Source organism: Pelophylax lessonae, assembly GCF_965119305.1.
Source record: "Pelophylax lessonae genome assembly, chromosome: 5".
NCBI lineage: Eukaryota > Metazoa > Chordata > Amphibia > Anura > Ranidae > Pelophylax > Pelophylax lessonae.
Genome location: NC_138772.1, coordinates 235,149,513 through 235,165,790, shown reverse-complemented (window position 1 = coordinate 235,165,790; position 16,278 = coordinate 235,149,513). Strand labels below are relative to the sequence as shown.

The following is a 16,278-nucleotide window of genomic DNA, read 5'->3' as shown; positions in this document are numbered from 1 at the left end:
AAACCTTCCATGGTTTTAGTGTTTTAGTAGCCCAATCAGAAACTTGCTGTTTTACAATAACATGTACTGTGACTTTAAATTAGCGGCAAATCTTTGAATCATAAGACTGTGCTACTCAGCAGTGACATTTAACCTCATGTATCAGAGTCCAAAACTTTGATACAGTTTCACCTGTCTTCTGTCTACAGGCAATTGCTGTGGGTAAACACCTTTCACTTTTAGTAGCTCTAAGTAGCTTTTTTTTTTTTTTTTTATTCTATTGTACCTATACGGGGCATAAATAAACCAATTCTCCCCGCTTTTTCCATGTACTTCATATTACAACTTCTTATCTTTTCTGACCATCTTGCTAGGTTATCTATCCAAGGGTAATGTATGTGCATCCACCAGAGACCCAGGCGACATATGATCTGCACGTCTCGCCTCGATCGGGGGGATGGGATTTGTTCGCTTTGATTCTTCCTCATTCTAAATATATTACAAATAACCTTTACTGAAAAAGAATGCAGACGGACTACAGAACTCTTTTTTTCTGTGATTTACTTGTCTCCTAATATCTATCTCTAAGGCTGGCCACACATGTCCAACTCTTTATTGTACAATTTTCTGTTAGATCCACCACAAACCACATAATAAGAGGTCAAAGCTAAAGAACACATTCACTTGTATCCAATTAGGCAGGCGTTTGTACTACACAGCTGAAGGTAAATTTCAAGAAAACTGCACTGAAAATTGTAATAAAATTGTATCATGTATGGCCAACATCAGACCTAAACCTTCAGTATATTTTCACAAAACCACAAACAAAATCCAATATTCTCTCACTTAATAAAATGTGTCTCTAAGATTTACACATTCACAAAATCACTTGTCAGGTCGCCTTACAAGCCCAAAGTGTGAACCGGCTCTTATACTTCTATGTGACAGAAAAGATAAACAAAGGAAAGAAAAAGATCTGAGTCCGATAGGTTACAATCGGTCAGTCAATTTTTACAGTAATAATGTGACTGTCGCTATCAGGTCCAGTGTGTTATATTAACAGTCCGCAGGCGCAATTTTTACAAGTCATATATAATTATAGATACACAGTTTCAATATATGTCAAACCAGTAGTCGTGACAAATCACTTCCTCTCATCAGACATAAAGTAAATGAACTTAAATCTCTACACATAAGTGATAAACCGGTTCATTCACTTACCAACTGAGCCTCTGGGTCACACAAACAGATTATTTTATAATTTAATCCTTATAGTTTTTATGCGATAGGAAGATAATGCAAAAGAAGATTTTACACAGAACTGACCGACATCTATCTGTTTCTTTCAGAGGAACGGGGTTTTCCTAAAACCCCTGGGCTTCCAAGAAGCCCAAAGAAACGGTCTTCCTTGAGGACAGAATCAACGCCTCCCTGAGACGTTTTATTTGTTCCTGTGTATTGTCTTTTCTTAAGACAATTCCTGTGTCTCCCTGAGACACTGTCACGTTACGTTCCCGTATTCAGGTATTCAGGTTCAGGAATCGGAAACCACGGTCTGAGTCCAGGTCTCACGGACGGTAGATAGATAAAAAAAAATATCCACTCACCCGGTGACTGACTAGGATTGACCTTCCGATCCCGGACGAGCCCCCAGCTGAAAGTAATTGGCTCAACCCTTCCTAAGGTAATTCCTGACTACGTATAACTCAGTCAAGTCAGCTCTGTGCAAAGGCAGAGTCTCCGGGAGAAACCTTTGCCACTGAAATAAATCAACTAGTCTGCGTGTAGTTCAAAGGATTATTCAAAGATTTATTATGTTTCAAAAGGATATATACATGCATCATCAAAGGGGGGTGGCCTAGGGTTCATTCCTTATAAGGGGGTAAAAAACGGATCAATTCCAAGCTATAGGAAATGCTCCATTTGCGGAGATTAACTTATTCAGTAGATTCTATTGGTTAAATAAGAAAGCTTAGACATTTCTGGTCTCAGACTAAGAAAGAGGAACTAGAAGCAACATCATCTACAGGAAACAGATAGTATAATTAGAACATGCTATAATGTGTTAATTGTGAGATACTTGCAAAAATCTTTGTCTGAAATGGAGTTTAAACACATAGCAAAATATAGATATACAAAATGGAGGAGCATGTCCCACGCTCCTACATCTACTATACTTCTATTGTATTTGCCCCCAGAGCAAACTGTTTATTTCAACTGAATAGCACTAGAGCCAGGCAAGAAATTATACATACCTAAAAATTTATATTCTTTGTTCCCAGGTTCTTTTTGGGGGAGCTAGAGAAATGTTTGCAAGATCCAGAAAGGCTGCCAGCATTATTTGTGAAGCATGTAAGTTCTTAAACCAATATAATTGGCTTTCATTTGCTTTTTTACGTGATTTTTTTTTCTTTTACTGACACTGTTTTTACTAAATTTAAAAATTTGTATTTGTTGAATAAACATATATTTTGATCTACGTTTTCATATTTTGGATAGAGATTTGATTGCCTTAATAATCTTGATTGTTATACACTAATTTGTGAATATCCTAAACCAAATTTTTTTAGAAACACAGCTATACTGGCAGGTGCAAGGCCGCCAAATATCACAAAATACCCTGCGTATGTTATTCTAGGTTCCTGGACTTAACACGGAGGGTGGATGTGAAAACCAATTTACCTACCCAGCTAATACCTGTATCAGAAATTACAATGAACAAAACAAAGCCCAGCCTGGGGGCGGCCCTCTCAATCCTGATTCTTGGAGAATACTCATGAAGGTTACCAGCCTGACAGGCTAGGAAGTTCTTGATGCCTTGTTGGTGCTGGAATTTGGTTGCAGACAAGTCTCTCAAGTAACATTTTGGAGGTCTAAGCAATTTGGTTGCCCTACAACACTGGATCTCCCAGCTGGAAGTTTATCTAATCTAGATTCAGTTGTTTTTTTTTTTTTTATGGCAGTGGCGTGCATCAACCACTAGGTGTCTTGCTAAGCAGAATTTTTTTTTTCATCTGGTCACCATTTCACATTAAAGCCTTGTCTGACATTATTCCCCAGTGGTGGGCAGACTCCTTCTGCTATCAAACAAAGTCTGGATTAGGGGAAGGGGGCCTACGCTCATGGGAATTTAATTATTTCCTCATCTGCCTTTCTGGATTGAGATATAACGCATTCCGGTGATAGTTTCGCTGCAGTTTAGTCCAGTACATTGATTGTACTGCACATCCGCGCCATGGCAGACGGGCCCCTTTTAAGGGGGCTATGTCCAATTATGGCCTCTATGGAGGGCTCGGAGGGCGACCCCCCCCTTGTTTTTGCAGGGTTCAATAAGTGGTCCATTTGTGGACCCTTGGCCGGCGTCCCCTTTGCGGAATCACAGTCAGCGGCCTCCCCTGATTTAAATATAAATATAAACTAGTCGCGTTAAGTGATAAATACATAAAAAGAGTATGTCTTAATGTGAGAAATGTCCAAGTAAACATAAAAAAGTTTGTGAATTCCGATAAGTGAAGGATAAATAAATCAGGTTATTAGGCAAGAGAAACCACAACTGATTGCTTTTCTGCTTACCAGAATCTGGTGAGTACTGTGCATAAATGCTGATCACACTCCGCCAGATTTAGTGAAAGCCGTGGATAATCCAAACCGCAGGAACTAATCCTGTGTGAGCCGCTTGACGTGGTGTGATGGAGTCAAATTAACTCAAGTGAAGGTGTAATCACCATGCAGGGTAATTAACATGAAACGACAAAAATAAACGCCATAGCATAAAACCCAAAAAATTATGAAATAAAAAATATAAATAAGAATGCACTCACAAAAGATGCAGAGTATTGCGCCTTCACAAATAATGTGAAAAAAAGGAAAGAAAATAAACCTCCACTGTGCTTGATCAAAACTTGTGTAAATACTTCTTACCAGAAGGAAAAGAGGTGTGCACTATAAAACATCCAGCATGAAGATGTGCAGCAAGGAATTGTACAATCTCCACACAGTGAGGGGTACAGAGAGGGGAAACTCACCCCTAAAATGAGCCACCACCAATATAAAAGCTCCTTACCAGGTGACAGTAAGGGATCAGCCTGTAGTTCAAAAAGGCAATCTGATGATTGTAGTATCCGGAGGGAGCCTGACGACCAAGGAGAAGAGTTGCCTTACATCCTCTAGTAGGCCTCCCCTGATTGTTATGTTTAAGGGGTGAGCACAGTAAATAGCGACGCTACTGGGTCTGCGTCCATGCACCCTGTGTGCTCAGATAGTGAGGGTGATTCCTCTGCTCCTCTAGCCGCACTTAAATAGCCGCTGGTTGAGGCACTGTTTGTGTCAGTGTGTGAAACTTGAAAAATGGAGGTTGCACCTGATGCCACATCAGAGGCATCGGTTCCTTTTGGCTCCCACAGGCCCTCCAAAGTGGCGAGAGTGTTCCTCTTTCCGCTTACCTTGACAACATTGTCACAAAACAGGAGGGTTGTCCAAAACTCAGTGGTTGCTAGGCATTTTTTACTTGCGGTATGCTTATGAGCATTTACTGCGTAAAAAGTGGATGGTCCCACCTGTAAATTCCAGGTCTTATTGAGTTACCTTCATCCCAGTTGAGGAGTCCCCGATCTTTACAGGTCCAGCTAAGAGGACAGATGCTCTGGCCCGCCATATGTGCGCTGTTACTGGTTCGGCAATTAGGTTGGTGATTACTATTTCCCTGGTGTCGCAAACTCTGACTGAATAGTCTAAGCTTTTACACCGGGACCTGGAGGGAGAATAGCTTCCCCCTGTCTTTGCGGAGCTGGCGGACCGGTTGGTCCAGGGGCTACAGTTTGTCAGTGATGCCTCTTTGGATGCGGTTCCTTTGATTTCTAGGCTGTCTGAGTCAGCAGTGGTTCTTCAGCGTATTGTCTGGCTGAAATGCTGGTCTGCAGACTAGACTTCTAAGAAGGCCTTATCTGATTTCCCCCTTGTAGGGGATCGCCTTTTTTGGAGCTTCCTTGGATGACATCGTTAAGGGTCTCACGGAGGGAAGAGTATTCTTCTTTCGCAGGCTACCAAGGGCAAGGAGCCCCATCGTAGATGTGGGCCATTCTCCTCGGCTCCTAAGCGGCCTCTTCATCTCTCAGGATCTCAAGACAAGGGACAAAGTCAGGGCTTCCTCCAGATGTTCCAAGAGGCCCTCATCCGTATCTGGGGGTTGGGGGGACGTTTTTACTGGTTTCCGGATCCATGGAACTCCTTCCTTCGTACAGGACAAGTGGGTCCACAAAGTTATTCAGTCAGGCTACGAGATCGAGTTTGGTCTTGTCCTCCGGAAAGGTTTTTCCCTTCCAAACTGCACTCTTCCCCAGATCACTTACAGGGTCTCTTTGGGGCAGTGCAAGACTTGTTATTTCAAGGGGTGATTGTTCCGATTCCGACTTTGGAACATTTTCAAGGGTTTTTAACTCAAACCTCTTTACAGTTCCCAGGAAGGAACGCAAGGTACGTCCAATTCTGGACCTCAAGGCGCTAAGCTGCTTTGTGCAAGTACAGAAGTTTTGCATGGAGTGCATTCACATGGTAGTGGTGTCCCATCAGGGTGATTTCTTCCCGCTTCTTTCGACATCAAGGACGCCTACCTAATATGTGCTGGTCGCCAGCGCTTCCTCCGTCGTGGACGAAGAGCATTATCAGTTTGTGGACCTGACCTTTGGTCTCACCCCCGCACCTTGCGTCTTCACAGGACTGTAGGCCCCGGTGTTGGCATTGTTTGAATCAGCAGGGGATCGCGGTACTGGGGTACCTGAATAATCATCTTCTGCGAGCGGACTCTCCGACTGCTCTGATGGTCTACTGGAGATTGCTCTGCAAACTCTAATGGAGTTTGGTGTGATCCTGAACTTTCAGGAGTATGCTTTGGTTTTGTTCACAAAAAATGGCCTAGCTGGGTCTGACTCTGGATTAGGCCTCAGTGGTTCTTCCTCAGGAAAAACGCAATTCAGTTTCTGTTGTTAAGCAAACGGTCTTCCCTCTGGGCTTGCATGCGCGTGCTGGGCCTGAATGGTGCCCACCCTCGAGGCCGTCTATTTGCACAGTTCCACACAGGATCTCTGCTAAAGATAGTCTGGTGAAATGGGTCAAGGATCCTCTGTCTCTAGAGGTGGCTTTGCTCTCTGGCACTTTCGACATGGAAAATCCTTCTGGTCCTGTCCTGGACGGTTGTCTCCACAGATGCCAGCCTGTCTGGGTGGGGATGCGTCCTCAGCAAAGACGTGCTCGGGGGGTCTGGACTCTGGCAGAGCCCAGACTGCCGATTGGTGTACTGGAACTCAGAGCGATTAGACTTTATCTGGCTCATTGGACAATCGTCTTCAGGGGTGTCCGATACAAATTCATTCAGGCAATGCCACGGCCATGGTCTATGTCAGTGTTTCTCAACTCCGGTCCTCAGGGCACACTAACAGGCCAGGTTTTCAAGAAAACTGAAATACATCACAGGTGATATAATTTGCTGCTCAGTGATTGCAGTATTCTAGTCTGCCTCTCCCCAAGGTAATACTTAAAATCTGGCCTGTTAGCATGCTCTGAGGACCGGAGTTGAGAAACACTGGTCTATGTCAATCACCAAGGGGGCACAAGAAGTGTCCTGGCGGCTCGGTAAGTAGCCGGAATTCTAAGGTGGGCTGACCGATTCATTCCAGCCCTCTCTAACTTCTGCCACGATTCCTGTACAGGATTCAGGCAGAAGGGATTCCGGTCATTCTAGTGGCTCCAGACTGGCCTCGCCGGTCTAGGTATGCTGATCTGGTAAGGCTGGTCACCGATGCTTCTTGGGGACTTCCTCTCAGGCAGGATCTGTTGTCCCACTGACCAATCTTCCATCCTGCTTTACAGTCGCTGGCTTTAACGGCTTGGCTGTTGAACGCCAGGTGCTGAAGGGTGGAGGTTTGTTTGAATCAGTAATTCCTACGCTGTTAAAAGCTAGGAAAGCTGCCGCTAGGAAGATCTTCCATCGTATGTGGAAGACGTACATTGCGTGGTGCGAGTCTCGTGGGGTTCATCCTCGCTCCTTCTCGGTGGATCGCAACTTAACCTTCCTTCAACGGGGGTTGATCAAAAATTGTCCTTGAGTACCATCAAGGGCCAGGTATCGGGTTTTGGCGGTCATTTTACAAAGGCCTTTGGCCACACACTCCCTGGTGCGTACCTTTTGTTCAGGGTATCCGACATTTTGTTCCTTCAGCGTGGGCTCCGTTGCCGCCCTGGAATCTTAATGTGGTTCTTTCAGCTCTACTGAAGCTTACACTGCCCCACAAGGTGGCCTCCATTGGTGGCTATCACCTCTGCATGCAGGGTGTTGGAACTAATGGCGCTATCCTGTTGTTCACTTTATGGTGCTTCACAAGGATAAGATGGTGCATTGTCTTTGTCTGTCATTCTTTCCTAAGGTGGTCTCTGACTGTCATTTGAATGAAGACGTTGTGTTGCCTTCTATATGTCACAGGCCTGAACATCGGCAGAAAATTGCCTTGCATGTCTTGGATGTGGTCTGGGCAATTAGGTTGTACCTGGCAGCTACGGAGTCTTTTAGGAAGTCAGGTTCTATTTGCGCTCACGGATGGACCTCACTAAGGGTTGTCCGCTTTTTCTGCAACCATTTCCAGATGGATCAGACAGATGGTGGTTCAATCCTATTGCATCAGGGGTCAGGTTCCACCTTTCCCTGTTTAGGCGCACTCTGCTAGGGCGCTTAGTGTCTCCTGGGCTTTCCGTCTGGAAGAGTCAGTGATGTGGGTTTTGCAAGGCAGCCACCTAGTAGTCGGTGCACACTTTTACAGAGTTTTTGTATCTGGGGATGCTTCTTTTGGCCACAAGGTTTTGCTGGCTGCAGTTTGGAGGACCTGGTCCTCTTTGAGGGTGTATTGTGAGCTCATGTTATTTATTTTTTGAGCTCTATGTTACCTCGTTGGCTATGGTTAGCCTTGGGAAGTTTTTCTGCTGTTTTCCCACCCCCTCATGTTTAACATTGCTTTGGGACGTCCCAATGGTTAAGAAGAATCAGGAGCTGTGTCCGTCAATGAACGAAATCGAAAATGTGATTTTTGTCTTACTGTAAAATCAATTTTTCTGATGTTCATCGATACACAGCATCCACCCCTCTGTGAAGTTGACTTTCTTCTGACTCTGCTTGTAACAAAACTGAGTGCCTTTAGCTGAGAGTGGGTGTATACCCCCTGGGACTGCCCATTGGCATAGTCAAGCTTTTTCCTGCCTTGTGTCCTACTCTTGTAGGAGGCAGTATAACCTAATGGTTAAGAAGAATCAGGAGCTGTGTCTGTCCCCATTTATTTAAATAAGGTTATATCAATTCGTAAAAAATAAAAATACTGTTTGTTTTGCTATTACAACACTAATGTTATCAAAGTTTTATGCAGTGATTATAGAACATGCTAATCTTTGCTCCTTTTTTTTTTTTTTTTTTTACAGGAGAGAAGGCTTCATATGTATATTGTTTACTGTCAAAATAAACCAAAGTCGGAACATATTGTTGCAGAATATATTGACACCTATTTTGAGGTAAAAAAATTGTTGCAAATGTGTTTAGTAAATCAACCCATAGTGTAAAACTTTGATGGACCATCTCACTAGAAACATTATTTAAAAGAAAATGCCATAACCATACACTACAAGATTTTTGAACAAACCTTGTACAAACAAACATACCTCAATTCTTAGTACTTGCTAAAACTTGACAATCACCGTTCAAAAGTACTTCAAAATGTAGTTTGATTTTAACATTCTGTTAGGTGCACCTGGGTAAAAGAATAAATAAAATTTTACATATGAGCTTTCCCAAACAAAAAACACATTCACTGTTAAAAAAATAAAAATAAAAAAATTAGCTTAAGAATCATTTTCCATCTTTCTCCTTCAAATTTTCTCAGTACTGCGGTTAGAAACTAATGTTGATTTGACACCATCAGCTATTACAAAAACAAACAAAAAATTTTCAAACAAAATCCTACTATTGCATGTCCAGCTTAAGCATTTTTCTTCGAAACAATGGTTTCAGCTGCAACTCTTTCTGCTTGTGTAAAATGAACATTCTGAAATATACACTATATTATCAAAAGTATTGGGACTTCTGCCTTTAACTGCACATGAACTTTAATGGCATCCCAGTCTTAGTCCGTAGGGGTTCAATATTGAGTTACCTTTGCAGCTATAACAGCTTCAACTCTTCTGGAAAGGCTGTCCACAAGGTTTAGGAACGTGTCTATGGGAATGTTTGACCATTCTTCCAGAAGCGCATTTGTGAGGTGAGGCACTGATGTGGACGAGAAGGAATGGCTTTCAGTCTCCGCTCTTAATTTATCCCAAAGGTGTTCTGACGGGTGAGGTTAGTACTCTGTGTAGGCCAGTCAAGTTCCCTCCCCCCTAACATGTTACATAGTAGGTGAGGTTGAATAAAGACAATAGTCCATCTAGTTCAACCTGTGTAGGTGTATGTGGCCGTAATCATCTCTCATATCCCACTGAATGTTCTGATTCTTGAGATGTACGTTTAAGAGTCTTTTGAAAGCCACCATACTTCCAGCAGAAACCACCTCTTGTGGTAGAGAATTCCACAATCTTGTAGCCCTAACAGTAAAGAACCCCCCACGTTGCCTGAGGTTAAAACGCCTCTCCTCTAATCGCATTGTATGCCCTCTAGTCCTCATGCAATCCTTTCGACTGAATAGCTTTTTTTCTATGCTGAGATCACCATTGAGATATTTATAAATTGCTATCATGTCCCCTCTCAGGCGTCTCTTCTCCAGGGAGAATAAATCAAACGAATGCAGACGCTCTTCATAATTAAGGTCCTCCAATCCCCTTATTAGTTTAGTTGCCCTTCTCTGGACTCTTTCCAGCTCCAATCAGAACTGGACAGAATACTCCAGATGTGGTCGGACCAGAGTTTTATAAAGTGGAAGGATTATAGTTTTATCTCTGGAATACATCCCTTTCTTTATGCATGCTAATATTCTGCCGGCTTTGGCAGCTGCCGCTTGACATTGCATGCTATTGCTTAGTCTATCCTCTACCAGGACTCCCAGATCTTTCTCCATTTTTGATTCCCCCAAAGGTTCCCCCCCTAAAGTGTATTGTGCTTTTATGTTTTCAGTCCCCAAGTGCAAAACCTTACACTTCTCCACATTAAACCTCATTTGCCATGTCGTTGCCCGCTCTGTTATTTTGTCCAGGTCATTCTGTAGGATATCTGCTTCATGCTGTGCAGTTATTGCCCTGCCCAATTTTGTGTCATCTGCAAAAACTGATATAGAGCTACTGATCCCGTCCTCAATGCTGTTTATGAATAAATTGAACAAGGTTGGTCCCAGGACTGTTCATCCATGTCATGTTTGTGCACAGGTACACAGTCATGTTGGAACAGAAAAGCCATCCCTAAACTGTTCCCATAAAGTTGAGAGCATGAAATTGTCCAAAATTTATTGGTATGCTGACGTCTTAAGAGTTCCCTTCACGGGGCTTCCCTCCAGCAGGGGGAGCGCTCAGCTCTGGTGCCGTTCTTTCCCAGAACTCCTCTCTATAGTGTGTGTTCACTATGTGAGGCCGCTGGAGGATTTTTCCCGGTGGGAGTGCGACCGAGAGAGCGCAGTGCATCATGGGGAAGCGCGACAACCGAGTGGCATATATGAACCCTATAGCTATGGCCAGATCCAGGGGCCCTGTAGCTTCAGGTGGACCAACCATTCAGGATTATTTAAGCAGGCCAAGACCTACCTGGGAGGAAGTGAAAGAACAGCTAGAAAAGAAGAAGAAAGGGTCCAGGGCGCTGGCTGAGTTTGAGGAAAAGATGAATAAAGTGTGCTTTTATTCTTTTTTAACTTTCCCTTTTAATCAGACAATGAAATTTTAATCTATATGTCTGTATGACTTGCACCTCAAAAATGAAACTCAAAAAGATTTGAGGTTCCAATATAAAGTGCAGAATACTGCAAAAAAAAAAAAAAAAAAACCACCAACATTTTGGTGCCATGCCCTTTTCTCAAGGATGTAGTGAGCTCCTGACTTCCTCTAGAGAGCTGACAACACAAATGCCTTTGCTGCACTGAAATCCCAAGCAGGGACTGTGTTCTCCACTGCTGGCGTCAGCACCTCTTCCCTGCCTTCTCTCCAAATTGCAGTCACTTATACCAATGTTGGGGAATGTTACTGTGATCACTGACATTAAAGCTGGGGATTTTTACTGTATCTACTGGCACCAATGCTGGGCGATACTATTAAGGTCACTGACACCAATTCTGATGGTTTGTTATAGTCAGTGACATCATTGCTGGGGGTTCTTATTGCATCCACTGACACCAATGCTGGGGGTTCTTTTTGCATCCGCTGACACCAATGCTGGGGGTTCTTTTTGCATCCGCTGACACCAATGCTGGGGGTTCTTATTGCATCCGCTGACACCAATGCTGGGGGTTCTTATTGCATCCGCTGACACCAATGCTGGGGGTTCTTATTGCATCCACTGACACCAATGCTGAGGGTTCTTATTGCATCCATTGACACCAATGCTGGGGGTTCTTATTGCATCCACTGACACCTGTGCTGGGGGTTCTTATTGAATCCACTGACACCTGTGCTGGGGGTTCTTATTGAATCCATTGACACCAATGCTGGGAGTTCTTATTGTGTCCGCTGACATAAATGCTGGGGGTTCTTATTGAATCCACTGACACCAATGCTGGGGTGTTCTTATTGTGTCCGCTGACATAAATGCTGGGGGTTCTTATTGAATCCACTGACACCAATGCTGGGGGGTTCTTATTGCATCCACTGACACCTGTGCTGGGGGTTCTTATTGAATCCACTGACACCTGTGCTGGGGGTTCTTATTGAATCCATTGACACCAATGCTGGGGGTTCTTATTGAATCCACTGACACCAATGCTGGGGGTTCTTATTGCATCCACTGACACCTGTGCTGGGGGTTCTTATTGAATCCACTGACACCTGTGCTGGGGCTTCTTATTGAATCCATTGACACCTGTGCTGGGGGTTCTTATTGTGTCCGCTGACATAAATGCTGGGGGTTCTTATTGAATCCACTGACACCAATGCTGGGGTGTTCTTATTGTGTCCGCTGACATAAATGCTGGGGGTTCTTATTGAATCCACTGACACCAATGCTGGGGGGTTCTTATTGCGTTCGCTGGCACCAATGCTGGGGGTTCTCATTGCTTCCACTGACACCAATGCTGGGGGTTTTTTATTGAATCCACTGACACTATTACTGGGGGTTCTTATTGCGTTCGCTGACACCAGTGCTGGGGGTTCTTATTGCGTTCTCTGAAAAAAAAAAAGAGTTCCCTTCACTAGAACTAAGCGGCGAAGCCCAACCCCTGAAAAACTACTCCACATCAAAATCTTCCTTCCACCAAATGATTTGGACCACTGCACAAAGACAGGTCCATAAAGACATGGATGAGCGAGTTTGGAGTGGAGGAACTTGACTGGCCTGCACAGTCCTGACCTCAACCCGATAAAACACCTTTGGGATGAATTAGAATGGAGACTACGAGCCAGGCCTTGTCATCCACATGAGTGCCTGACCTCACAAATGCGCTTCTGGAAGAATGGTCAAACATTCCCATAGACACACTCCTAAACCTTGTGGACAACCTTGCCAAAAGAGTTGAAGCCGTTATAAATGCAAAGGGTAGGCCAACTCAATATTGATCCCTATGGACTATAACTGGGGTGCTGTTAAACTTCATGTGTGTGTTAAGACAGGTGCCCCAATACTTTTGGTAATATAGTGTACTTTAATACTTCATTCCATCAGTTCAAAATAGATCTTAACTTGTTCTTCTGTATACAGTAACAAATCCATCTGTATGACAAACATGGTACAAATATTAGTTATAAGAATAATGGGTTTTTTCTACTAAATGTAAAAAAAAAATATATATATATATATATATATATATATATATATATATATATATATATATAATTGACATACGTTTACTTCAAATCATTAAAAAATTGTACTTAAAATCACGATATACAGTAAAAATCTATTTTTCTCTATCGTTTTTTGACAGACGCAGTCCTCTGATGCATATCAGTAGGGTAATACCGCCCCCTACAGGAGTAGGACACTAGGCAGGAAGAATTTCTGGCTATGCCTTTGGACAGTCCCTGGGGGTATACCCTCTGTCTTCCTGCATAGGATGTCTGTTTTAATCTGCCTAGTCAGGAGTAAGGACCTAGTTCCTTGCTGGGATCTTTGGTCCTGGCATAAAAAGTATTTTTTTATGTAGAATTTTTTTTTAGCTCACTTTTTCTCTGGATTTTTTCCTGTGAGATCTTCAAGCAACTATGACGGGCTGGATCTCTATTTCCAATGGACACCCCAGTCTGGCCAGCGAGTGCGTGCAGGCCTTAGCTCCACGCTGAGTCGACGGCGACATAGTTCCACTGAACGGGGACTGGCCCCGCGAGTTAAACGTCTCGCCAGGGCGCACACGACAGGATCTAGGCCTATGTCGCAGCGTTCCTATTTGGCCAACAGCCCCCCCACTTCGGTGCTGTGGGGTCCTGTCAGGAGATGGCGCCCGGCTGTGTTCCTGGTATGGTGAGTAAACGTCCCCTTCCCTGGCGAATTCTGGGGTGGATGCGGGCCCCCTCCCTGGGATGGTCGGACACTCACACTCCTAGGTTTCCCTTTATCCTGTTGTGACCCCCCTCCCAACCATGTGGGGGAATGTTTGGGCCTACCTGGGGCTGGGACCTCTTTTGCAGGCCGCATGGGGGGGCCGGGGAGTGCGCCGTCTGCAGCGCTCGACCGATACATGGGGGGGCCTTGTGAGGTTCCTACAGCTGGATGGTGTAGATAGGCTGGCGGGGGGTCCCCCTGTGGGTCCCGATTACAGCGTTCCCGCGTGGGGTCACCATTTTCCTGTAGCCTCCGTCTGCTTCTATTGCGGCAGCCATCTTGGTACACCCGTTTTCTGCCATTTTGCGGTGGATTTCTTGCTGTGAAGGCCGGTGGGTGTGCATGGAGGCGTTTTTGGTGGGAGGAGCCCCTCCCTTCACCCCGGGCAGTTTCCTGGCTCACTTCCTTTTACTGAGCCGCTGCTGACACGTGCAGACCTTCCTGATGAAGATTGCTGCTATCTAGGGACAGTGAGTTGCTGGGGGCATATTCCTCTCTCTCTGTGGGGGTTCCTTAGCGTGTGCCTGACCTCTGGGAGGCACTGTAGCGCTGTGGGGATTTTTTTGGGCAAAAAAAAAAAACTACCCCCTCCTACCCCTGCCTCTTCTGATGTCTTGGATTCTGAATCTGACTCAGCCACTGTAGACGTAGGTACCCCGGCCGGGTCAGGTACCCTGCGTCATGCCACCTCTGATAGTGAGGATGAGCTCTCTACCTCTACTGCTACGCAGGATAAGGTGCTGGTGGACGCACTGGTTATCTGTGCGTGAAACCCTGATATTGGAGGATGCGGCTGTCATCGCTCCTGGGGCGCAGGTTGCCTTCGGCACCCATAAGCCTTCAAGGGTGGAAACGTTTTTTCCTTTTCCTACCAAAGAATAGGATCAGCTGGAACGTTCCCCTGGGGTGTCTAGGCGGTTTACTAGACGCTACCCCTTTGAGAAACCTCTGGTGAAGGAGGGGTCGGTGCCTCCTAAGGTCGATCCCCGGTCTCCAGGCTTAACAAGGCTACCATTATATCAGTGGAAGATTCCCCGTCCTTTAAGGACCCCAAGGATAGAAAGGGCGAGGCTGTGGCCTGTTTTTGCTGCGGCCCTTTCACCCACACGGTGACTGAATGGGCGAAGCTGCTACGCCATGACGTGTGGGGCAAGCCTGTCTCTCCTGCCTTTGGGGAACTGTTGGACCAGATGGTACAGGGGCTGCAATCTGCTTGCGATGCCGCGCTGGACACTGCTTCCCTGTTGTGTCGTCTGTCGTTTTCGGCGGTGGTTATGAGGCATAGGCACTGGCAGAATTGCTGGTCTGAGGATCAGGCTTCTAAGAAGGCCTTAACGGAACTCCCCTTTCAGGGGGACCGTCTGTTTGGGGCTACCCTGGACGACATTATTAAGGGTCTTATGGGGGGTAAGAGTACCTTTCTCCCGCAGGCTTCCAAGGGTAGGGACCCTCGCGGATCCTGCGGACAAGGCCCCCTCGGCCTGAAGGTGCTCCCTCACCCGTGACTGGGGTGGGGGGACGCCTTTGCCGGTTCTCAGACTTGTGGCTGGCTCCGATCCCAGACGATTGGGTCCTGGAGGTTGTGCAGTCTGGATACAAGATCGAGTTTCGATACATTCCTCCAGGCAAGGTTCTTCCCTTCCAATATCCGCATATCCCCGGATCGCTTACGAGCGCTCTATGGGGGCAGTGCAGGACTTGCTACAGCAAGGAGTGACAGTGTTTCACGGGATTTATTCCAACCTGTTCACGGTTCCCAAGAAGGAGGGCAATGTGTGTCCAATCCTGGTCCTAAAGGCACTGAATGTGTTTGTGAGCGCTCAAGAGTTCAAGATGGAAACTATTTGCACGGCGGTCGCCTCCCTACATCAGAGGGATTTCCTGGCTTCAATAGACATCAAAGATGCCTACCTTCACATTCCAATCTGTGCCGCTCACCAACATTTTCTCTGTTTTGCCGTGGGAGAGGATCACTATCAGTTTGTGGCGTTACCTTTTGGTCTCGCCTCCGCTCCTTGGGCCCCTTGAAAAAGTCACGTGTGTTTGTGACGCAACGCGTCGGTAGAAGCCGTGGTGACATCACTTCCGGTCTATGGCCGAGACCGGAAGCAATGGAGTATACCGCATCGGCGGTTCTGTGTTTGTGCCACACAATTTTTAACTGTAAGTTTTCTGCATTTTTATTAAATATTACCCTGATTTACTGCACCATGAGAGCTCCCTCTTGTTTTTCAATGAGCGATTGTCCCAGGAAATGATGGTATATCGAATTGAATGAGGACTTTGATAAAAGGGAAAGGAATCTTTTGGTCTATACTGCGGAGACCCTTATATCCATACCTAGAAGCCTTATATTTATTGGAGGATATCGTGAGGTCCTGTATAGTGATTGTTTGCACCTAGAAGCCTTATATTTATTGGAGGATATCGTGAGGTCCTGTATGGTGATTGATTGCACCAAAACGCTCATTTGAGTGTTAATGGAGGTGAGCGGCCATTGCACATAGTTTTAGTTCACTTACCATCGCACCTGGATGTCACCGGAATCATTTTTTTCATAGTCACTGGATTATATATGGACTTTTGTCACTGTCACCTGAATA

General features: G+C 45.2%; 1 protein-coding gene across 3 annotated transcripts in view; it reads left to right on the top strand.

Annotated features, from left to right (window-relative positions):
- Positions 1 to 16,278, top strand: part of TRIO (trio Rho guanine nucleotide exchange factor) — an 855,771-nt gene that overhangs the window by 722,813 nt on the left and 116,680 nt on the right. For all 3 annotated transcript variants that reach the window (XM_082259530.1, XM_082259529.1, XM_082259531.1), the window contains exons 41-42: positions 2,262 to 2,331; positions 8,437 to 8,526. In XM_082259530.1, coding sequence (XP_082115656.1) covers positions 2,262 to 2,331; positions 8,437 to 8,526 — 160 coding nt within the window. The remainder of the gene's footprint in view (positions 1 to 2,261; positions 2,332 to 8,436; positions 8,527 to 16,278) is intronic.